The 19,094-nt window shown below is 59.7% G+C and overlaps 1 protein-coding gene across 6 annotated transcripts in view; it reads right to left on the bottom strand.

Annotated features, from left to right (window-relative positions):
• Window positions 1–559: 559 nt before the first annotated feature.
• Window positions 560–19,094, bottom strand: part of HDAC7 (histone deacetylase 7) — a 36,779-nt gene continuing 18,244 nt past the window's right edge. For 5 of the 6 annotated variants that reach the window (XM_059185544.1, XM_059185545.1, XM_059185542.1 and 2 more), the window contains exons 3-26: window positions 16,895–17,079; window positions 16,668–16,758; window positions 16,307–16,418; window positions 15,566–15,681; window positions 15,248–15,373; window positions 14,819–14,910; window positions 14,517–14,627; window positions 14,195–14,375; window positions 13,777–13,973; window positions 13,357–13,530; window positions 12,003–12,222; window positions 10,571–10,704; window positions 10,305–10,425; window positions 10,041–10,090; window positions 8,712–8,819; window positions 7,680–7,735; window positions 7,428–7,515; window positions 6,222–6,341; window positions 5,914–6,011; window positions 4,557–4,675; window positions 3,770–3,903; window positions 3,381–3,465; window positions 1,964–2,102; window positions 560–1,813 (exon numbers count right to left, since the gene is read on the bottom strand). In XM_059185544.1, coding sequence (XP_059041527.1) covers window positions 1,768–1,813; window positions 1,964–2,102; window positions 3,381–3,465; window positions 3,770–3,903; window positions 4,557–4,675; window positions 5,914–6,011; window positions 6,222–6,341; window positions 7,428–7,515; window positions 7,680–7,735; window positions 8,712–8,819; window positions 10,041–10,090; window positions 10,305–10,425; window positions 10,571–10,704; window positions 12,003–12,222; window positions 13,357–13,530; window positions 13,777–13,973; window positions 14,195–14,375; window positions 14,517–14,627; window positions 14,819–14,910; window positions 15,248–15,373; window positions 15,566–15,681; window positions 16,307–16,418; window positions 16,668–16,758; window positions 16,895–17,079 — 2,903 coding nt within the window. In that variant the 3' untranslated portion in view covers window positions 560–1,767. The remainder of the gene's footprint in view (window positions 1,814–1,963; window positions 2,103–3,380; window positions 3,466–3,769; window positions 3,904–4,556; window positions 4,676–5,913; window positions 6,012–6,221; window positions 6,342–7,427; window positions 7,516–7,679; window positions 7,736–8,711; window positions 8,820–10,040; window positions 10,091–10,304; window positions 10,426–10,570; window positions 10,705–12,002; window positions 12,223–13,356; window positions 13,531–13,776; window positions 13,974–14,194; window positions 14,376–14,516; window positions 14,628–14,818; window positions 14,911–15,247; window positions 15,374–15,565; window positions 15,682–16,306; window positions 16,419–16,667; window positions 16,759–16,894; window positions 17,080–19,094) is intronic. The other variant, XM_059185548.1, reaches the window with a different exon arrangement.

Below are 19,094 nucleotides of genomic sequence, written 5' to 3'. Positions count from 1 at the left end.
GTCCTCTCTGGGGACTGGATGAGTTTGTCCTGGCCTGCTGCATTGCGCATGGTCTCTCCTGGGCTCACTACCTGTTAAGGAGTCATGGTGCATTCGAGCGGGAAGGGACCATAAACAGTGTCTATTTCTGGAGCCTTTAACTGATAAACAGAGGCCCCAGGAGGTGACGTGACTTACCTGAGCTCCCAGCTGGGACTTGAACCCAGGGAGGTCTGATTCACCGCTCTCTGGGGAGGCCTTCTGGGGCTGCATTCTATACCCCCGCCCTCTCAATGGGCTTCTATCTCTGGCCACAGCCCAAAGCTGCTGCCTTTACGACCCTGAAGGGGGGCAAGCAGGGGCCAGCTGGGTTGTGTTCAGAATGGATTCTTCCTGCAAGGGCGCTGCCCACAGGAGGGCAGGAGCCGGAGGGGGGCTGGCCCGCAGCCCAGCCTGGTCCCTTCCCCACATCAAATGGGGCGCATGCTATGCTGTATGGCTGAAGGCCTGCCGCTCGCCCCCCCGTAGCCCTCCGCCCACAGTACACTCCTCATCCCCAGAGGCCCCTCCACAGGCACCGTTAAAGCAAATAAAACATTTATTGTTCAGATTTTTTTTCCATTTTTTTTTCTTTTTTTTCCTCTTTTTTACAAAAACATGCATACGTACACAGGGTATGGTGGTCCTGGGGAACACACACACACACACACACACACACGTACTCTCTAACTCACAAACATACATACTCTTACTCTCCCTCTCTCTCTCTCTCACACACACACACAAACACTTTCCTTCTTGGCCCCAGGCCTGAACCCCAGAAGCCTTGAAGACTTTGCCAGGGCAGCCTCCCCTCCCCCATGTCTTGTGTCCACTCTCCCACCCCCTTTCCCCTCAGCCAAGCTAGTCCTATGTAGAGCAGGAGTCAGAGCTGAGTGAGGGAGACCCCAGAAAGAGAGAAGGCTCATGGAGGGGGGCAGTGACCCAGGGGCCCCTGGCGGCCATGCTGTGCTGCTGAGGGGAGATGAAGAGTTTGGCACCGTTGGCTCAGGAAGCATGGAACTCCCAGAGCACCTGTCTGCTCTGCCAGGGCACTGAGATGGTTGACGTAGGGTGGCCTCTGGCGGGGGCAGGGACCAGATGGGAGGCCTGCCGATGACTACTCTCTCGGAAGGAGCTTTGTCTCCCTGCCCATTGATGGGGTGGGGTTGGGGAGGCGGGGAGAGGAAGCTTCCAGAGTCATCTGAGGAAGCAGGCAAGAAGGATGCCCCCATACTCAGGGACAGCGGCCCCCGTGGCTCCTCCTACCCGTTCCCCCTTTCCCCACTCCAGCCCAGCCCTCAGAGCTTAGGAAGGACCACCCTGGCTGAGGCCAAGTTCACATTTCTGTGTGGAGCCTGGGGCTGTGTGCAAAGCCCAGGGTCTACAGAGCCAAGAATAGTGGTTATTGGTGGGCCCGACTGACCTAGTCCTCCTCTGTGCAGTCCTGAGGAATGGGGGCCCAGCCCAGGGCCTGGACCCCAAAGGGGTAGACTCTGTTTTTGAAAGAGTGCTACTGAGGCCTGGCTGGCTGCCCAGCCTGCCTCCTCTCCGGGTCCTCTTTGGTCCCTATCCTAGACCCAGGGCCTTTTTTAGGCTCCTTGGGGTGACCGCAAGGGGCTGTTCTCTGGCCCCGACTACCTGCCCGAAGGCTGTCTGAAGACCCCGGGAATGGGTATGGTTGCCAGAGGCTAGACAAGAACCAGGTCCGAAGGGCAGGGTGGGTGGCAGGTCCATTCTTCTGGAGCCTCAGAGATTCATTGGTTCTTCCTCCTCCACCAGCTGTTCTGGGGGCCTGTGGGGAGAGACAAGGGTGGGGCTGCAGAGGGCCTCAGCTCAGCTTGCTGGGAGTAAGAAGGCTGGGGCGGCTGTGCTGGGAGCTGGTGTCCTCGAGCCAGGAGGGTTTGAGGGATGAAGAGGCTGCGGGCCAGGGGCCGGGCATTACCGCTCCTCAGCCAGGATGCCCACGGACAGGGATGCCAGTGCGGTCACTGCCTCCACCTCTTCTGCGTCGGTCCCTGGCACCCTGGGTGCCCAGGAATCCGGACAAGAAGCCAGGCGCTGCATGCAGCCCCAGTATTTACCTGCAGCAAGAAACAGAGTCAGAAAGGATTGGGGAAACAGGCCCATCCCCCCAGCCACGCCACGCATCCTAAACTGATAGAAGGCTGGACCTCTCAGACCAAAGGCCCCACAGCAGACAGGAGCGGGCACCTCCTCAGTCAGGGATCAGTGCTCTCCGTTCTACCCTCAGTTCCCTCATGGTCCCCCCCACCGCAGCCTGCCAGGAAGAGCAGAGCGGATTCGCTGTGGCCACCAGGGGGCCCTAGCAGGTGCCCCAGCCATTCTCCCACCCCTGACCCCTTCCCATAGCGTGGGGCTCTGAAGAGCACCAGTAGGGCCCATTCTTCCCTAGATAAGATCTGTACCTCCACGCAGCACACAGGATGGGGCATGGGAGGGGGGAAGGTCACAACACAGAGAGCTGACCACCACCACGGCTGCTCTGGGTGGCCGTCAGCAGGTCACCTAACCGTCTGGGCTTCCAACGGCCCCCACTAAGCCACGGACATGAGCATCCTGCCTGCTGTTGTAAGAGATCATGTCTACGGCACACGCCCAGCCCAGAGGCTGACCCAGGGTGAAGACTCTGTACGAAGTACAGGCACGATCTTTACTGTTCTACACCTGTCCTCTATGGGCCCTGGATGTGGGCAAACCTACTTTACTCATTTTTGTATCCCTAGCATTGAACCCGGGTCTTCACATAAAATGTTCCATAGATGCTAAGCTGCAAGTGAAAATCTAAGCTGTCTCCCAAATGTTCTTCTTCTTTTTTTTTTAAAAGTAGGCTCCACATCGGGTGTGGAGTCCAATGTAGCGCTTGAACTCATGACCCTGAGAATCAAAAACCTCAGCCAAAATCAAGAGTTGGATGCTTAAGCCTCTGAGCCACCCAGGCACCCCCAAATATGGGGTTATTCTAAGACCAGCCCCCAAAGCAGGCAGAGCTCCCAAGATCTCTGTGGACAGGACTGAGGGTCAAGAACCAGCGCTTTTGGCAAAAGGCCTATTGCTACTGGCCTGGCCCTGACCTAGGATTGTGGCTGGGGATGGAAGGCCTGTCCTTCCTTGAGGAGGCAGGGAGTCCCCACTGGATCCATGGAGGGATCAGAGAGCACCCATTCACGGGGAGGGAGGCAGTCCCACCGTTATTATTGGGGTTATTCATAGGAAGCCCACTCCAGTACAGCAAGAGAGCCGCTTGCCTGGCAGGCACTGGGAGTCATGGGGCATGGGTTACTGAGGGCAGGAGACCCCTGAGGTTCTGGGATCAGCGGGTACCCCTTTTCCGTACTCACTGTGCACCCGGATCACGGCTTCCAAAGAGCGGATGGCGTTGAGGTTGGGTTTCTGTTTCCAGCCCTCTTCTGAAAGAGGGTCCACCTTTAAGAGAGAACAGCATGTCAGCTGTTAGGGACCCACAGGCCCAGGAATCTTCCACCCCAATGGCCCTGCCTTTCCAGATACAAACATGGCTGTGTTCCCAGCTCTGCCTAAGGCTGGAAATGCTAGTCTTAGACCCGACCTGGGGAAGAGGTACCCAACTCTGTCCCCCTCATTCTAGGCCTGCCACCCCAGCACTATCTGCAAGCCCTTTGGGGGGTACCCCAACTGCCTGCACGCCGGGACCATCCTCAGGGAGCTGGACTTCCTGCTCTATGGATACACAGATGGGCGGGCAGCTCACCTTGTTGCCCAGAAGAGCAGCCACACAGGCCTCAGACGCATCACAGATGGCTGTGAGGTTGTGGCCACCTTCCAAGGCCAGCACCACCGCGCCTCCTGCCAAGCTCATCAGCTGCTGTGTCATGTACCCAAAACCTAGATGGTTGGGTGGGGAGGAAGAGGAGAAGCAGGCCTGGAGGAGAGGTGGACCCTCTCTGAAATTTCTCTGCTGGCATCTTTCTTTATAAATGATGCTCAGATGCACACATTGCTCCTTCTTCCAGGCCTTTCACAGGGTCCCCCTGTGTCAGACCTATTCATATGCCCCAGTTGAGGCTTGCAGGGTCTAAGGGACTTGCATGAGGCCCACAGCCAGGAAGTGGACTGGAACCTGGGGCTTGTACTCCAAGCCTGTCTTTTCCACTAAGTCACCCCCAAGCCCTGGGGCCCAGCAGGCTGAGTGGGCTCCTCCCCGTCCCCCTCCAGGAGAAGCTGGCAACTCAGCTGGGGATGGCACAAGTGGGGTGGGCATTGTGGGGAGGGGGTCCCAAGGCCAAGCTTCTTGGCTACCAGATGTCACCCCCAGGTTGCAGCGTAGGTCTCCTGTGGTGACAGCCCCAGTCATGAGAAAGGGCTCTGGGCAGGGCTAGGCGAGAAGGGCCCAGGGAACATCAGGCCCAGCTGCCACACCCGTCCTCACTCATGGTCCTGAGCTGGCCACTGCCACCTTCCCCAGGACTGGGGCAGTGCCTCTCCTCCCAGCCTGGCCCTCATTCCCTACCTCTCCCCCTGAGCTGGGCCCTCCTTACATTTAGCGGAAACATGGTAGCCACCCAGTGGAGCTGGGTGACCCTCGGCGGCATCAAACCCAGCTGACACCAGGACCAGGTCCGGAGAGAACTCTCGGGCGATGGGCATCACGACCATCCTGTTTGGGGGCCAGACGCAGGGGCTCAGCACTCTGTGCGGGGCTGCCGGGGGCGGGCCCCTTCCTACCAGCTTTACCGTGAGTACCCTGCTCTTGGGACTCCAAGTCACCCAATCTCCCAGCAGGATAAATGGATCCCTCTAGCCTCTCTGACCTGGCTGACCACCCATATCTCTGGCACAGTCTAAGTATTTAGCCACCCAGAGCTCTTAACGGGGAAGGGGCAGGAAGGAGTTAGGGATGGGGTCCCAAAGGAGAAGAAAGAAGAGTGTGTGTATGTCCATGGGTGCTTGGGCGCATGCTTGTGTGTGTGTGTGTGTGTGTGTGTGTGTCTGTGTCTGTGGGGTGCGGTGGGGCAGGGCCACAGTGGGAGCAGGTCATTAAGCCTTCAGGACTGAAACTACTGGGACACAGCTGCCACTCACTTCGGACTGAGTTGACCACACCTCACCTCTCGCCACCTGAGAGCTGACTCTGTTGACGTCCTGGGCCACCCAGATTCATTCTCTTATCCTCTGCCCCTGCCGGCCCCCCACAGCTACCTCCCTCCATCCCTCACCCAACTCTGGGGTCCATTTTGATGTGTTTTGAAGCCCTGGGCTCAGGGCACACAGACACTAAGAAGCCCAGTCTGGGGCTTCTCCAGAATTAGCTCTCATGGAGACTATTTCCAGAAAAGTATTTGAGACCTACTTCCAGGGTTCTCTTTTCCCAAATGGAGTATAGGCATCCCAGAGGGAAACATAAGGGCCCCTAAACAGCCAAGGCCCTTTCTAGAATGCACTTTCTTAAGCAACTCCCCCAATACGAACATCATCTGCTCTCTTTCTCCACAATCTAAATTTCTTATCTCTCATGCAAAGTCCACCTCCTCCAAGCAGCCTTGCTTGACTGAATGTGGCAGCTATGCTCACTTCACCCTACCTATCTTCCTGCACTCAGTTGGACACTGGCTCTGGGTAACACGTGACTTGATAAAGTACCCCTGACTTTTTCATTCTGTGTCTCCCCTCTTTTCATGGGGACTGGAGGCTCCTAGAGGCCACTATAACAGTGTCTTTCCTTTTATTTGTCTCAGTCTGAAAGGCCCACCCTGGGACTGGCTTATCATGTCCAGTAACTGTTTGAGGACAGGCTGCCAAACCAACCCATTGCCTCCGGCCTGGTACTGTTGGGAAAAGAGGCACAAAAGAGTGGCCTTGCTGATTGGACCTCCTCTGGGCCCCCAGAGCGCTCACCTGAAGGCAGCCAGGTACTCAGGATCCCCCATCGGGGGGTCCAGGCCTCCAGCCCAGGCCACGTTGACATTGAAGCCCTCACCGCTACCAGCTCCCACCTAGAAAACAGGAGGCAAGAGAGACCAGAGGAGAGCAGGGTCCCAGGAGAGGAACTCCAGGACGCCAGCACTACGAGACTGGCTCAACTGGCCTTTTCACTTCCAGATAGAGGAACGGAGCATCAGAGAAGCTAACCAACCTGCCCAGGATCCCACAGCTAGTTGGGACACAGGCAGAGCCAACGGGGCTAGAAGGGAGCATGCAGTTACCTCATCCACGGCCCCGCTTCCTGGGAAGAAGTTGCCGTCATCATGGCGATGCAAGGAGATGTAGAGCACACTGGGGTCCTGGTAGAAGGTCTGCTGGGTGCCGTTGCCATGGTGAACATCCTGGGCAGGGGCATGGACAATGGATTAGTGAAGGCCTGAAGGCATGCTGATGGGGGCTGGCACAGCTCACAGAGGTTTCAAGTGTCCCTTGTCTGAGGGTCAGGACCCTAGACTGGGAGTAAGGAGGCTGGGGTTCCCAGAGCAACACTGTTGAGTCGTCCCAAGTAGTCCTCCGGCCCTCTCTGTGCTTCTCCGTGTGCGCACATCTGGGCACACAGTCCTGGACCGGGAAGACTATACTGTGAGACCCTGAAGGGGAGGAGGCATGCCAAGGGCCCACTGGTCAGCGGGCACAAGACATGTACGGCAGAAGAGGGGCAAGTCCAAGCCTACACATGTCAGGAACCTTCACTAACGCATCTTGCCCACGGTCAAGGAGTGATAAGGTGATCGGAAACCAAGCTCAGTTATGGAGGGGCAGGTCTGTGAGGCCCGGGGTCACCACTGCTAGGAAGAGCTGTGGTCTGACACTTGGTAAGCGGGCACAAGGGTAGAAATTTCCTCTGCAGTCAATAGCTGTAGAGGCATGTCACATTCACAGATGCTCAGGCAGAGTGTCTGGCTTAGGTGCATGGACTCCAGAGCTAACTGGCCTGGGTTCAAGTCCTAGTCTCAGGATTTACCAGATTTGTGACTGTGTGTGAGTTACTTAACATCTCTGGGCTCACCTTCCTCATCTGAAACCAGGTAACAGTCAGGTTCAGACCCATCACAGGTCAAACTGCAGGGTCTAGATGTGATTAGGGGCACGTTGAGGTGACCTGCTATCCCTGTGACTGTAGGGGCAATGCAGTGACACCTGCAGAAAGAAGCCACTGGAGGCCAAAGAGCACTCAAGTGGCTCCTCCCGCCATGGGAGTTCGTGATGGCTGAGGGCCTTCTCACACGCGGTTGCTTCTGGGCCTCCCGGCAGCCCCCCAGTGTGACTCTTATCTTTGCCCACATTTTATATACAGAGGAACGCAGAGGCCCAGGAGGCTCATGCAGAACTAGGACAGGAAGACAGATCCTCTGCTGCCAGGCTTGGGGCTCTTTCTACAGGGCTCTTGGATCTGAAGGGGCCAGGAACCAGGAACCGGGACCTACCCAGTCCATGATGAGGATCTTGCTGGCCTTGCCCTGTTGTTGAAGCTGCCGGCAGGCGATGGCCACGGAGTTGAAGAAGCAGAAGCCCCTGGGAGGAAGAGAGAGAGAGGCTCTGCCTGGCCATTCTTCCCGTGTCTTCACCTCTCCTGTTTCCTCTGGCCGCCCTGTCTGGCCCGGCCCCAAAAGGCTCAGGGGACAGAGGGGGTAATGCCCCCCCATCTCACCCCCTCCCTGACCTCCCCCCAGCCTTACATGGCTGTGGAATGGTCAGCATGGTGTCCTGGGGGCCGAACCACTGCAAAACCATTCTGGAAACAGAAAGAATGCTTGTCAGCCAAACGGCCAGCACTCAGACCCACATCTCCACAAAGCTGCCCCAAGCTCAGGCTCATGCCTTGAGAAGGGGCCGTAGGACAACAAATGTCAGGAGATCTGACCGTGGCCAGTGGAATCTGAGGTGCCCTGAAGCCTGGCGGGTGATTTTAGGGTGACGGTGAACACTTCCCACCCTGGTGTGTCCTGACTCTCATCACTTTTTAGCAAGAGCTACTATTTTTCGGGCAAAAACACCATGCCCGGCACTGTGCCCCAGCACTCCATAAACGCGGGACTTCATCCTGACAGCTCCCTGAGGTAAATGTCGCCTAATCCTCACAACATCTCCATGAGAGAAACAGGGTTCTCTCTAGTTCACAGCTGAGGAGAATCTGAAGCTTGGGCAAGTTAAGTAGCTTGTGGGAAGTTGCCCACTTGTCAAAGGGTGAAGCCAGAAGGTACAGCCCAGCACTGAGCTCTTAATTGCACGCCACTCTGAGGAGGAGCAGGGACACCGGACATATGCCCCCCTTGGGCTGTGAGCTCTTCAACAGCAGGGGGTTCAGGCCTCAGCACAAGCTCCTGTCAGGTGCCCGGCCCAGAGTGAACAAGCACAGGCACCAACCCGGTCTATAAAACCTCGGATGGCAAAGAACCGATCTGCTGATGGAAGAGGTCCAGAGATGCTCTGCAACTGCCCAGTGGTCACACAGCGGGTCTGTGTGTGAAATGATCCTGAGTAATTACGACTCTGGGGCTCTTAGAGACCAGCGGCTTGACCCCCAGCAAATAGCATGAGCATAAGGTTCGAATCTCAGCTCTGTCGCCAGAACTCTCAATTTCCCTTCCAAAACCCTGAGGCACTATCCAAGAGGAGTGAGAGGCCTGCGGTTCTGGATTTGACCTTCCCTACTGCCCCACCCTGCTACCCTCTCTGTGGCTGACCCACTCTCCACTCACAGCTCCTACCTTTAGCTCACGGGAAGCTACTTTGAAGGCGAGGTCAGTGACACTGCCGGCGGCCCAGCGGGCTGCGTTGGAGGAATGCAGCTCGTTCCAGATGGTATCGGTATCCACCTGTGGGGGCCAGAGTCAGGGCCCGCATCATCCAAGGTCCCCACAGGAACCAGGGCCCTCTTGGGCGGTGCCCACCCCACGGCCAGGACCCCAGGGGCAGGGAACTGGGCAGACAGCGCTGCCTCCCCAGGGCCCCACCACCCAAAGGCAAGGCCTCCTGCGTCCCCCAATCCCAGCATGACTTCTTCCCAGCTTCAGTCCATATCACCAGCCCGTATCTGGCCAGCACTCTGCCAGCAGCATCGCGCCTGCCTCCCCAGTCAGAGGAGGGGGCATGGCGTTACCTGGGCGGGACTTGGGGTTTGGACCGGGAGGGGGTTTTAAGCCCCAGCTGACTCTGCTCAGGCCCTGCGGGACGGTCGGAGCTCGAGGGGCCGTCTGCACCACTGTCTTCCACTCAGGGCCCCTAGCCCAGGCTGGGAGGCCCCCCAAACCCAGTCCCTGGGCCTCAAGGCTAGGGAGGGGCCGGGGGGCATGATGGGGAGATGGGGAGGGCGAGGCGGACCAAGAGAGGCGAGGAAGGCAGAGAGAGTCGCAAGAGGCTGGAGAAAGAGAGAGAGAGAGACAGACAGAGAGGGAGAGGAGGGAGGAGAAAACAGAAGCAACAACAGTTGGAAAAATCAGAAAGTGGCAAGAAATGGGAAGTTGTGAACAGGGCGCTGACTGGCTCCCCAACAGCCCCCCAGCTACAGCTCCCACTTCCCTCCAGAACTAGGCCTCCATCCCCTGCCTCCGTACTCCGGGCTGGGACGCCACCAGAGGAGGCAAGGAGCCCGCTAAGCAGGGTGAACTGGGAGGAGGGGAAGCTGGGCTGTGGGAGAAAATTGCCTGGGTCACCAAGGACCCTGGAGGCATCCCCACAGCTCCGGCCAAGCAGCCCGACTCTGCCCGGAGGCCGGCGTGGAAGGGTGAATCCCGACCACCACCAGGGCTTTACGAAGGGAGACAATCCCCTGCTCTTTAAGCCTCACTCCACATCTACTGAACACCGTCTAAGTGCAAGGCAAAGGGCTCCCCGCTCAGGAGACACTGACAGGTAGAGGACACACCTGGCCACAAGGAGCTTCTAGCCGGCAGAGGAGCATTATGGGAGAGCCCCTGGCCCAACAGGTCTGGCAGGACCCCAAGAACAAGCAGGTAGGGGCTGGGCCTGGGAGAACAGAAGGGAGGAGCTCCAAGAGCCCATGGCAATGGGCGCTCAAGCCCCCCGGGCACACTTACCCCTACCCCACCACAGGGCAGCATCACAAACATCCGCTGTGCCAGGAGCCCTGTGGGGAGAGGCCCAGTGTGTGTGAGCCCAGAAGCCTCTCAGCTCTGGCCTGAGGGGGGCTGGGGCCGGGGAGTTGGGGAAGGGGAAGAGCAGGTGGCAGGGGGACTCCCAGGATGCCCGAGGGGCAGGCTGCGTGGGGCTGGGACAAGAGAACACAGCAGCTGGCCGGGTCAGGGGAGGCGTAGGGTCCCGGGAGCCATCGGGGTCCCTACCTGCCAGCTTCCCATTGTCCAGTTTGAGGCGGCTGAGCGGGTTGGTGCCATAGAGGAGCACGTGCCGCTCCGAGTGCACGGACTGCAGCTCCTCCAGGGAGGCCTTCCGGCCCCGGAGACACTGAGGATGGGCCCACAGACCTCCTGAGCCCGGGCTCCCCCAACCCCTGCCCCTGAATGCTTCCTCCCCACCACGACCACTGCCTGCTCAAGCCCCTCACTTCCCACCCCCTGCGGTCCCACGCACCCCCACGCTGCCTCCTCACCTCGCACTGGCTCCGGAGCCCCCGCTCCTGCAGGCGGGACCAGATGCTCTGGATCCGGCCTGCGTGCTCCGGGTGCCTGCTGTTGTCCCCGCAGGAGCACTGGTGCTTCAGCATGACCGAATCGTAGACGAGCCCTGCCGAGAGCAGGACTCAGGGTCCAGAGACCAGGGGTCCCCTCTTCCCCGCAGGGCCGCACACACCACACCCACATGGAGCCAGACCTGACATCCCATCGCTCCCAGACTCACACAGCCCCACATCCCCCACCCAGCCCCTCAGCCTTTCACACACACACACAGGTGTGCCCCAGCCAACACCTCCGCCAGAGAGCCCCTGACTTCCTGCCACCCTGACTCTCCACACATGGCTTCCTGTGGCCACCAAGACCTCGAGAGCTCTAAACCTGACCAAAGGGGGCCTAATGTTGGGGTCTCATGCTGGACGTTTACAACCCAGCCAGGCTGCCACAGGGGTGTGAGAGGAGAAAGAATTCCTCAGAAAGCCCCAAGCCAAGAGCTGGGAAGCTCACAGTGACGCGGAGCCATGTGACAAGACAGATGCAGTTTTGGGGAAGTGACTGTTTTGGGTTGACCAGCAGGCCGCCTAGAGTGTCCTGCACACGGAGGATGGGTCACTTTCAGCATGCCTCAGGACACTGGGATCTTCAAAATGCTCATTCCACTTGACCCAGGGAGGCCGCTCCTTAAGAGCAGCCCTTGGGAAACAATGCCAGGGATGAGCAAAGACTCACGGACAAGAAATTCTCATGAGTGGACACCTATCCGCCCCACCAATAAGAAATCGTCAAAAAAAGAAAAATACTGTGATGAAATACTATAAAAATCTCATTTTTAAAGGTTAATTGTATCATGACATATTCATAATATGTTAACAGAATAAAGCAGGGCTCAACACGCAATGGGTGTGTGTGGTATCTATACACAGCTTTCTAGGACAAAGGTGGTGCTGAACTACACAGCAGCACTTAGGAGAGGTGGCTTTGGGGTGGTGGGAGACCAGTCGGCTATTTTTATTGTATTCTTATATTTTTTGGTGTTTTTCAAATTTCTAAAATACTTTTGAGCTCTTCCTTTACCAACAGAACAACCATACTAAGTATCATTTTTGAAAGGTCAGGGGAGTTCTGGGTTGTCCAGAGACCCAGATCCTTAACCTGGCTTGACCCTCAGCTTGCTCGTTGACCACAAGTTTGTCACCTTAGTTCCGAGCCCAGGTGTCCTCATCTGCACAGTGAGGACCATCACCCACTCCACCTCCTTCATGGGACACCATGAGGCTGTGACAAGGCCAAGCAAGTGCTCTGTGGCCTCGAACAATGTCCCAAGTGACAGCAAGACCAGACATGGACTTATGCCTGAGCCCCTGTGGGCCCCCTGCCCCTTCTCCTGTCCCACCCTGATCTTGGCCTTACCTGTGGTGAAGGGCAGGCTCCTGGCAGGGGTTTCTGAGCTGGGCAGGACACGGGCCTGACTGGCGGGCTCTGGAGTTGGCAATGAGGCAGGAGCGGCCGGGGATGACTGAGCCCTGGACAGGGGCCGGTGACTGCCCTGGGCCAGGGGAAGCAGTACAGAGTCCCCAGTTCCTCCCCGGGGGAGCCGTCCAGCCAGTCGCTGCTGCTCCCAGAGGAACACCTGAGGGACATAGGGGGCCTCAGTCTCCAGGTCTCAGGATTCTGCTCCATCTGCTGCTGCCCAGGGCCTTGGAAACCTCTGGGCAGGTCCCTTTTGGGAGATTTTTAGCCCTGCCTCCTGGCAGGGCTCTGGCCTTTGATCTCTGAACCCTCGGCCCCCCGCACCACCCCCAGAAGTCAGTAGCCCAGAATGACCACCCTGTACCACCAGACTTTCTCAGACCCTTGGGACTCCAAAGCCAGAACCTAGGTAAGGGGCCTCAGGCCAACTGCCCAAGGATACAAGGACATGCATGAGCCACTGCATATGTGTGGACTGTTGCCATGCACGGTAGTGGCTGTGTCCCCGTCACTTCCCATTCATGAAGTCCTAAGCCCCGCGTCAGTACCTCAGAATGTGACCTTATTTGGAGACAGGTAATTACAGAGATAATCAAGTTAAAATGAGATCATGAGGGTGAGCCTTAATCCATCCTTAATCCAGTATGACTTTTGTCCTTATAAAAAGGAAAAAGTTGGACCCAGGCAGGCAGAGGGGGAAGATGGTGTGAGGACACAGGGAGAAGACAGCCATCTACAGCTGAGGACAGAGGCGGGAGCAGCCCCTCCTTCATGGCCTTCGGAAAGACAAACCCCAGTGTCGGCCTTTCAGCCTCCAGAACAGTGAGACGATGTACTTCTGTCGTTGTAGGGGCTGGGTCTGTGGTCCTTGTTCCAGCAGCCCCAGCAGACTCAGCCCCATGATTTGCCTCACACTGAGAGTGCTGCCCACACCTGGCTCTGTCCCATTTCTGGTCCCAGTCCCCGTCCTGGACACCGGACAACGGGTCACAGGGGAGAGGGACTGGGGCAGGGACGTGCACGGCTTGGTGAGAGGCCAGCCTCAGCACTGGACAAGGGACATGGCTTCCCCCAAGCCTGGCAGGCTGCCGATTGTGCCTGTGTGTATGTGTGTGTGCACGTACACACACATGTGCATGGCGGGGGCATGTCTGCACCTTGGTATGGATCTGTTAGGGCAAACTGGGTCCCAGACTTGCCTCCTGCACTGAGGAGCTAGCTCCCTCCCTTCCATCTATGCTAGGGCCCAGGGTCTCCCGACTACACCTTTCCAGGCACATGGGTACTGCCATACCTGCTGGTGCTGCTGGAGAGGAACAGGGCCTCTGGCTTCATGCTGCCCGTGGCTTGACTCCCTGTGTTCCAGGCCGTCATCCCCCACTGGCCCCACTCCCCCACCATCTGTCTCTAGGTCCTCGGCGGAGGGTATCTGCCGCAGTCGGGGCTTCTCACTGGGCTTGGCTGGCCTCTGGGGAAGGGAGATGCCCACTGAGAAGCCATGCTGGGGCGCAAGCTGTGCGGTGGACCGTGGTGGGCTGGGCTGTGTGGCCACTCATCTTGTTGAGACTTCAGTGGCCCATGGCTCTGGGCCCTTGGGAGCCACATCCTCTCTCTGGCCCTCCAGGTCCCAGCCCTTCCTGAGCCTCCCTTCTTTCAGCCCCCAGAGGCCCAGTGAAGCAACCCCTCATCACCTCCCCTAGCCAGTCCCCCTCACCTTGATCAGCTGGACGTGAGGTTTGAGCCGTTCCAGGCGGGGCTGCAGGGGGCCCAGCGGTGGGGGGGCGGTGGCGCTTGGGGGCAGGGGCTCTGAGCGGGTCCGGCTTAGTGGCCGGTGGAGGCCTGACCCAGAGAGCCGCTCGGTGGTCAGTAAGGACTGGGCAAAGTGGAAGGGCAGGGGCCCAAGCCCGGGCACTGGAAAGAACGGGGTGTGGGTGGGGCATAAGGAAGGAACCAAAGGGAGGAATGGAAGGAAGCAAAGGCACGGGGTGGCAGGGGGGCACGGGCTCACTGGGGAGACGCGCAGGATGAGGGGCTGCGGAGGGGGCAGGGAGGAAGGAAGGGACCCTTCCCAAGCCTGGCCCTTAGCAGGATGCAGGGATCAGCCCCTCCCCTGGAGAAGCCTTAGAACTCACCAGTCAGCAGAGGGGTGTGAGAAACTGAGGGATCCAAGAGGAGGATGGGCTGTAGTCGAGAGGGCAAGGGGCCTCCAGCCTCATGCTCCAGGCCATGGGGCAGGAAGAGGGGAGCATGGGGGCTCCCCAGGATCGGCCCCCGAGGGCCCAGAGTCGGATGGGTCCTACGGTCAGCATCAGCCTGGGGGGAGGCAGGGAGACGTCACAGGGGGGAAGATCCCCCGCAGAGAGAGCAGGGAAGGTGCTGGGGTGAGGTGGTAGGAGAAGGCAGCGAGAGAAGCTGGGGGCTTGCAGTGGGGGGGAGGGCGCCTCAGCCACTCACCCTGGCAGGGGCAGGTAGCCCCAGCGTGATTGCGGGCAGCAAGGACACTGTCGGCAAGGCGAACGGGCCCAGAGAGGTCTCCTGCAGCCGCAGCCGCTGGCCCAAGAGCGCCTGCCATGGGGAGCAGGGCAGGGGTCACCGGTCCCAGACCTCTACCCCGGGCCTACCTTCCCCAGAACCCCCAGGAGGCTCAGGTCCAGGCTGCCCAGACCCTGTGGCCCCAGCTTGGTCAGGGCTACTTGCTGAGAAGAAGGCTGAGCCTCAGAACTGCCCCCCGAGAGCCCGGCCTGGCAAGGGCTTACCTCGGAGCCCAGGACTGGGTTAGGGCCGTGCTCACTGTCATTGGGGGAACTGCAGCCCGAGGCTGGCGTGCTGCTGCTACTCGGGGAAGAGTCTAGGGGCAGCGGAGAGGGAAGCACAGTCAGAGGCCTGGTGTGGCCAGGACAATGGGGCCAGTCCCCCTTCCCCAGGGAGGTGGCCTCTGCTTCCTGCTTTCTTCCCAGAAGGGCAGGAAGAAGGCAGGCCACCACTCATCTTTGCCCAATTTTTAAGGTGCCCCTTCTTCGAGGGCCCCTTAGCCAACAGAGCAGGCGCTGGCCTTTGGCCTCAATCAGCCTCCCTGGTGAGTGGGTTGGACACAGCCTGTATAACCGCGCACAGTCGTCCTGTCTGGGCAGGCCCCGACCCAGAGGGACCACACAGGCCACCCCACCCGCCCTGCTGGCCCTCACCGCCAAGGGTCTCGGTAGGCCGCCGCCGCAGGCTGGGCGGGGCGCTCTCCTTTCTGAGCAGGGGGTTCTTCCTCCGCTCCAGGGACTTCTTGGGCTTGTAGCGTAGCTTCAGGTTGGGCTCAGAGACTGTGGGAGCACCAGTGTTACTTGGCCCCACACCACCCTCCTCCCTCCCAGTCACCTCTGGGCGAAGGCAAGAGAAGGCGGCATCAGGGAGAAAAGCACGGTGAGCTGACCTGCTGCAGCCCCACGGGCTCTCCCGCTCCTCCAAGCTCCTGACCCTGCCCTGGAGGGTCCTCACCTGCCCGCCCCACTCACCTGTCTTTCGGAGAGGGAAGTGTTCTGGGGGGTCATTGGGCAGGCTGGGAACAGGAGGCAGAAAGCTGCTGAGCATAGAGCGAGCAGCTCCTTCCGTCTCCAAGGGCTCGAGAGTTCTGTGGAAGGAAAGCCAAGGTGGCTTCAGAGGGGCAGGGATGCCCAGAGGCCTGGCAGCAGAAGGCTCTGCAAAGGGCTCTTCCTGAGCCTGGGCCCCCAGGCCCTGCCAGGAGAGGCAGTCGCTGACAGGGCCAGGCAGCGTGTGGCCGTCAAGAATAGGGACATATCCAGGTGGCAGGACCGGGCCAGCCTCCCCGCCAGCTGCTGGGCCAGGCAGGCCCCCATCTAAGCTTAGGAGCCAGGGTCCCAGGACTGGGGTGAGAGCCAGTCACAAAGGGGACTCTGTCTCCTGTGGGAGGAAACTGCTCTAGGAATCAGGATAGTTTTGTGCTTTGGGGAAGTCCTAAAGAGCAAAGGGACTTGTGTAGGAAGAAGAAAGCCAGCGTGGTCTGTCCGTGCTGGGGTGGGGGGGCAGGTAGGAAGGGCTTCAGGTGAGGTCGGGAGTGATAATTAAAGGAGAGAAGGGGCAGGAGAGAGGTTAGGGCAGCACTGTAATTAGAGGTGAGGGGGATGGGTCTGCTGACAAGCGGCTGGAAGGCAGGGGGAACGAGTACGAGGGCTCATGGGGTAGACACTTCGGGAGGAGGCACGATGGACACAAGGGAGCCATTGGGACAGCGTTACCTGTAGGGAATGCTGGGGCTGTTGGAATGGACTGTTCTCTCTAGGGCTGCCTGCTGCTTCTTTAGAATCACTTCTGCCAGCTTCTGCTTGACCACACTGCTGGCCACGGCACCTGGGGCAGGGGAGTCAGGAGTGGGTCGGGGGCAGGTGGACGGTGGCCTCCCTGGCCCACCGCCTGCCCATCGTCCTGTCCCTACGGAGAGCCAAGCCTGGTGCCCCGCCTCTTCCGCAAAGCCTCCAGACCCCCCACCCACATTCACAGATGGCTCACTGCAAGCAGAGGGAGGCCCCAGCCCTCACACACCACCCCGCCTTCTGCGGCGGGCCCTGGACCCCGGGCCGGGGACGCCTCCATCCTTACTTCGCTTGCTCTTGTCCTTATTGAGAAGCTGCCGCAGCTCCTGCTCCTGGGGCCCCACCTGCAGCTGGGGCACCGGCGTGTCCATGGGGAGCTGTGGGCAGGGCGGGCCGCCCAGGAAGGGGCAAGGAGTTGGAGACTGAACCGAGGGTCTGGGGAGGCGGAAGGGAGGCTGGGAGGCTGGGGGCTGAGCTCAAGGCCGCCGCAGGGGTGGGGAGCGCGGAGCTTACCCTCATGGACTCCGCGGAGCGAGGCTGCAGGCCTGCGAAGAAGAGGTGATGGTGCAGGCGCTGGGGGTGCTGCAGGGCGAGCAGCGCGGGCTCCGGCGGGGGCTCCACCGCGGGCCGCTGGCCCACCCGCAGGTCCATGGGCTGGGGCTGAAGGCCGGGCGTGTCCACGCGGGGCCTGGGGCGGCCTGCGGGCACACAGAGGGGGCCCGCTCAGCCTCCTGCAGGCTCCCTGGGCCACAGCGGGACACTGTAGGGGCCTTTCCTCTGTCACTGTGGTCCCACGGGGTAGGGACTTCCAGCTCCCATTTCACGGCGGGGGTGGGGGCGGGCAGGCGTGGAACCAGGTGGGGTTAGACCACGGAGGCTGTGCCCGAAAGGACCCTCCTGACTCCAAGCGCCAGGCTTTTCCACTAACTGGTGTTGCCGCCCCAGGGCAGGGGCTGGGAGCTGGGAAGATCGAGTGACAAGCCCTGCGGGGGAACATTCTGGGCCCTGACATCTCCTTCCCTTCTTCCCGCCGGAATAAAGATTTGGTCAGGCTGACCCCTAATGACCTGCCCTCAAAGACGGCGATCCCCCAGTCCCCTTTGTTCAGCCTCCAGCCCCAGCCGGCCTCGTGGGCTCTCCCAGGTGCCACCCCGCACCCCATGCTCTATCCTAGGCCAGAGGCTAAAGTGACCGCGCCTTGAACGTACAGCAGCCCAGGCCCACCACCCCGAGCCTGCACAGCCCTATTCGCAGGGCAACCTCCTCAGTTCACTGGGCTCCTACACCCCTGGGGCCTGCTCCAGGCCCGTCCCTGTGAGGACGGCAGGCCCAGCCGCCTCTTCTCAAGTGTGCTCTGCGCCCACACCAGGAGCACTTTTCCAGGGCCATGGGGGCAGGATCTATTTCTCACTGGCTGCCAGACCAGGTTCTAGGCCCACACAGCCAGCTGGGCCAGGCTGGACTGAGCAGCTGGAGCGTCTGCAGGGCCGTTATCCTGGGGCAGGCGAAGCTGGCGGGGGTGAGAGCAGGGGCCCTAGGACAGAGCACACTGCTGGGGAAACCTTTCCGGAGAGGACTCCTTCAGCTCCTCCGACAACACATGGCAGCCCCCATCAGGGCAGCCACAGGCTGAGGGGCACTGGAAGGCTCTGTGACGGAGCAGCAGCGGGGGAGTCGGGGAACGCAGTCTCCAGACCCAACTCAACCGTTACCAACCATTACCAATCGTTCCCTCCGATCTAGGGCACACATGCAGGCATGCCTGCAAAACCCTCCCGCCCTGAAACTCCCACAGGCTCTAAGAGGTGGTTATTGCTATTCCATTATCCCAAATGTGGAAACTGAGCTCAGGGGAAGGGACCTCGCCAAAGCCACCCAGCAAGAGGCATGGTGAGCGTGGGTTCGGGGCCTGCCGAGGCCACTGCTCTGGCTCTGTTGTCCCCTGGACTTTCAGGAAGTCAGCACCCCTCGCGGGGCTTTCTTGCTGGGTAGAGGGAGAGGGTCTTGCATTAGGGGCATCTGCTCTAAGGTTCTCTGCCCAGGAGCTAGAGACGAGAGGGGAGCCAAGCAGGGAGGGGCCCACCACGACTGTCCAGATAGTAAGAGACCAGAGGGGATGGCTGTGCCTCCAAATGTGCCCTGCACAGGCCACACATGGCCTCCATGCCCCCTACTCCTGCTCACACATCCACGTGGGGAACCCAGATTCTCACTCGGCTTGAGTTTGGGCCTCTGAAGCTAACACACTCCTCTACATCTGGTGTCTTGGCTTCCTGAGGTGACTCCTCTGATGAGGTAAGAGGGACCTCAGAGAACCCCAGGCAGGCCACAGGACACAGGGCTTGCTGCCTTGGCCTCGCATGGCCCGAGAGGCCCCATCCCTCCCTCCGAGCGCAGGACTGCCGAGAATGTGGGAGGGGCTCTGCCAGCAACTCTCAGAATGGAATTCTGGGTCATTTAGCATGGGGGTGGTCTCCACGATTTGGGGCTAAGCCAGTTTCCCTTTGTCTCCTATATCTGAACACAACCCTTGCTCTTAGCCATTAAGCCCTGTCCTGCCGCAAGCCCACGTACCCTTCACCCTCCAAGCTTATGCTCACAATGACCCCCTGGCGGTACCGCCCTCAACCCCTCAGAGTCCACTTTTCCAGATCCTACCCTTTCTTCCAAGTCCAGCTGGACTCTTCCCTCTTCCCTGCACTCAGCCCACCGC

Source organism: Mustela lutreola, chromosome 8 (genome assembly GCF_030435805.1).
Source record: "Mustela lutreola isolate mMusLut2 chromosome 8, mMusLut2.pri, whole genome shotgun sequence".
Taxonomy (NCBI): domain Eukaryota; kingdom Metazoa; phylum Chordata; class Mammalia; order Carnivora; family Mustelidae; genus Mustela; species Mustela lutreola.
Note: the sequence above shows the minus strand (reverse complement) of the source record. Positions and strands in the feature narration are given on the sequence as shown.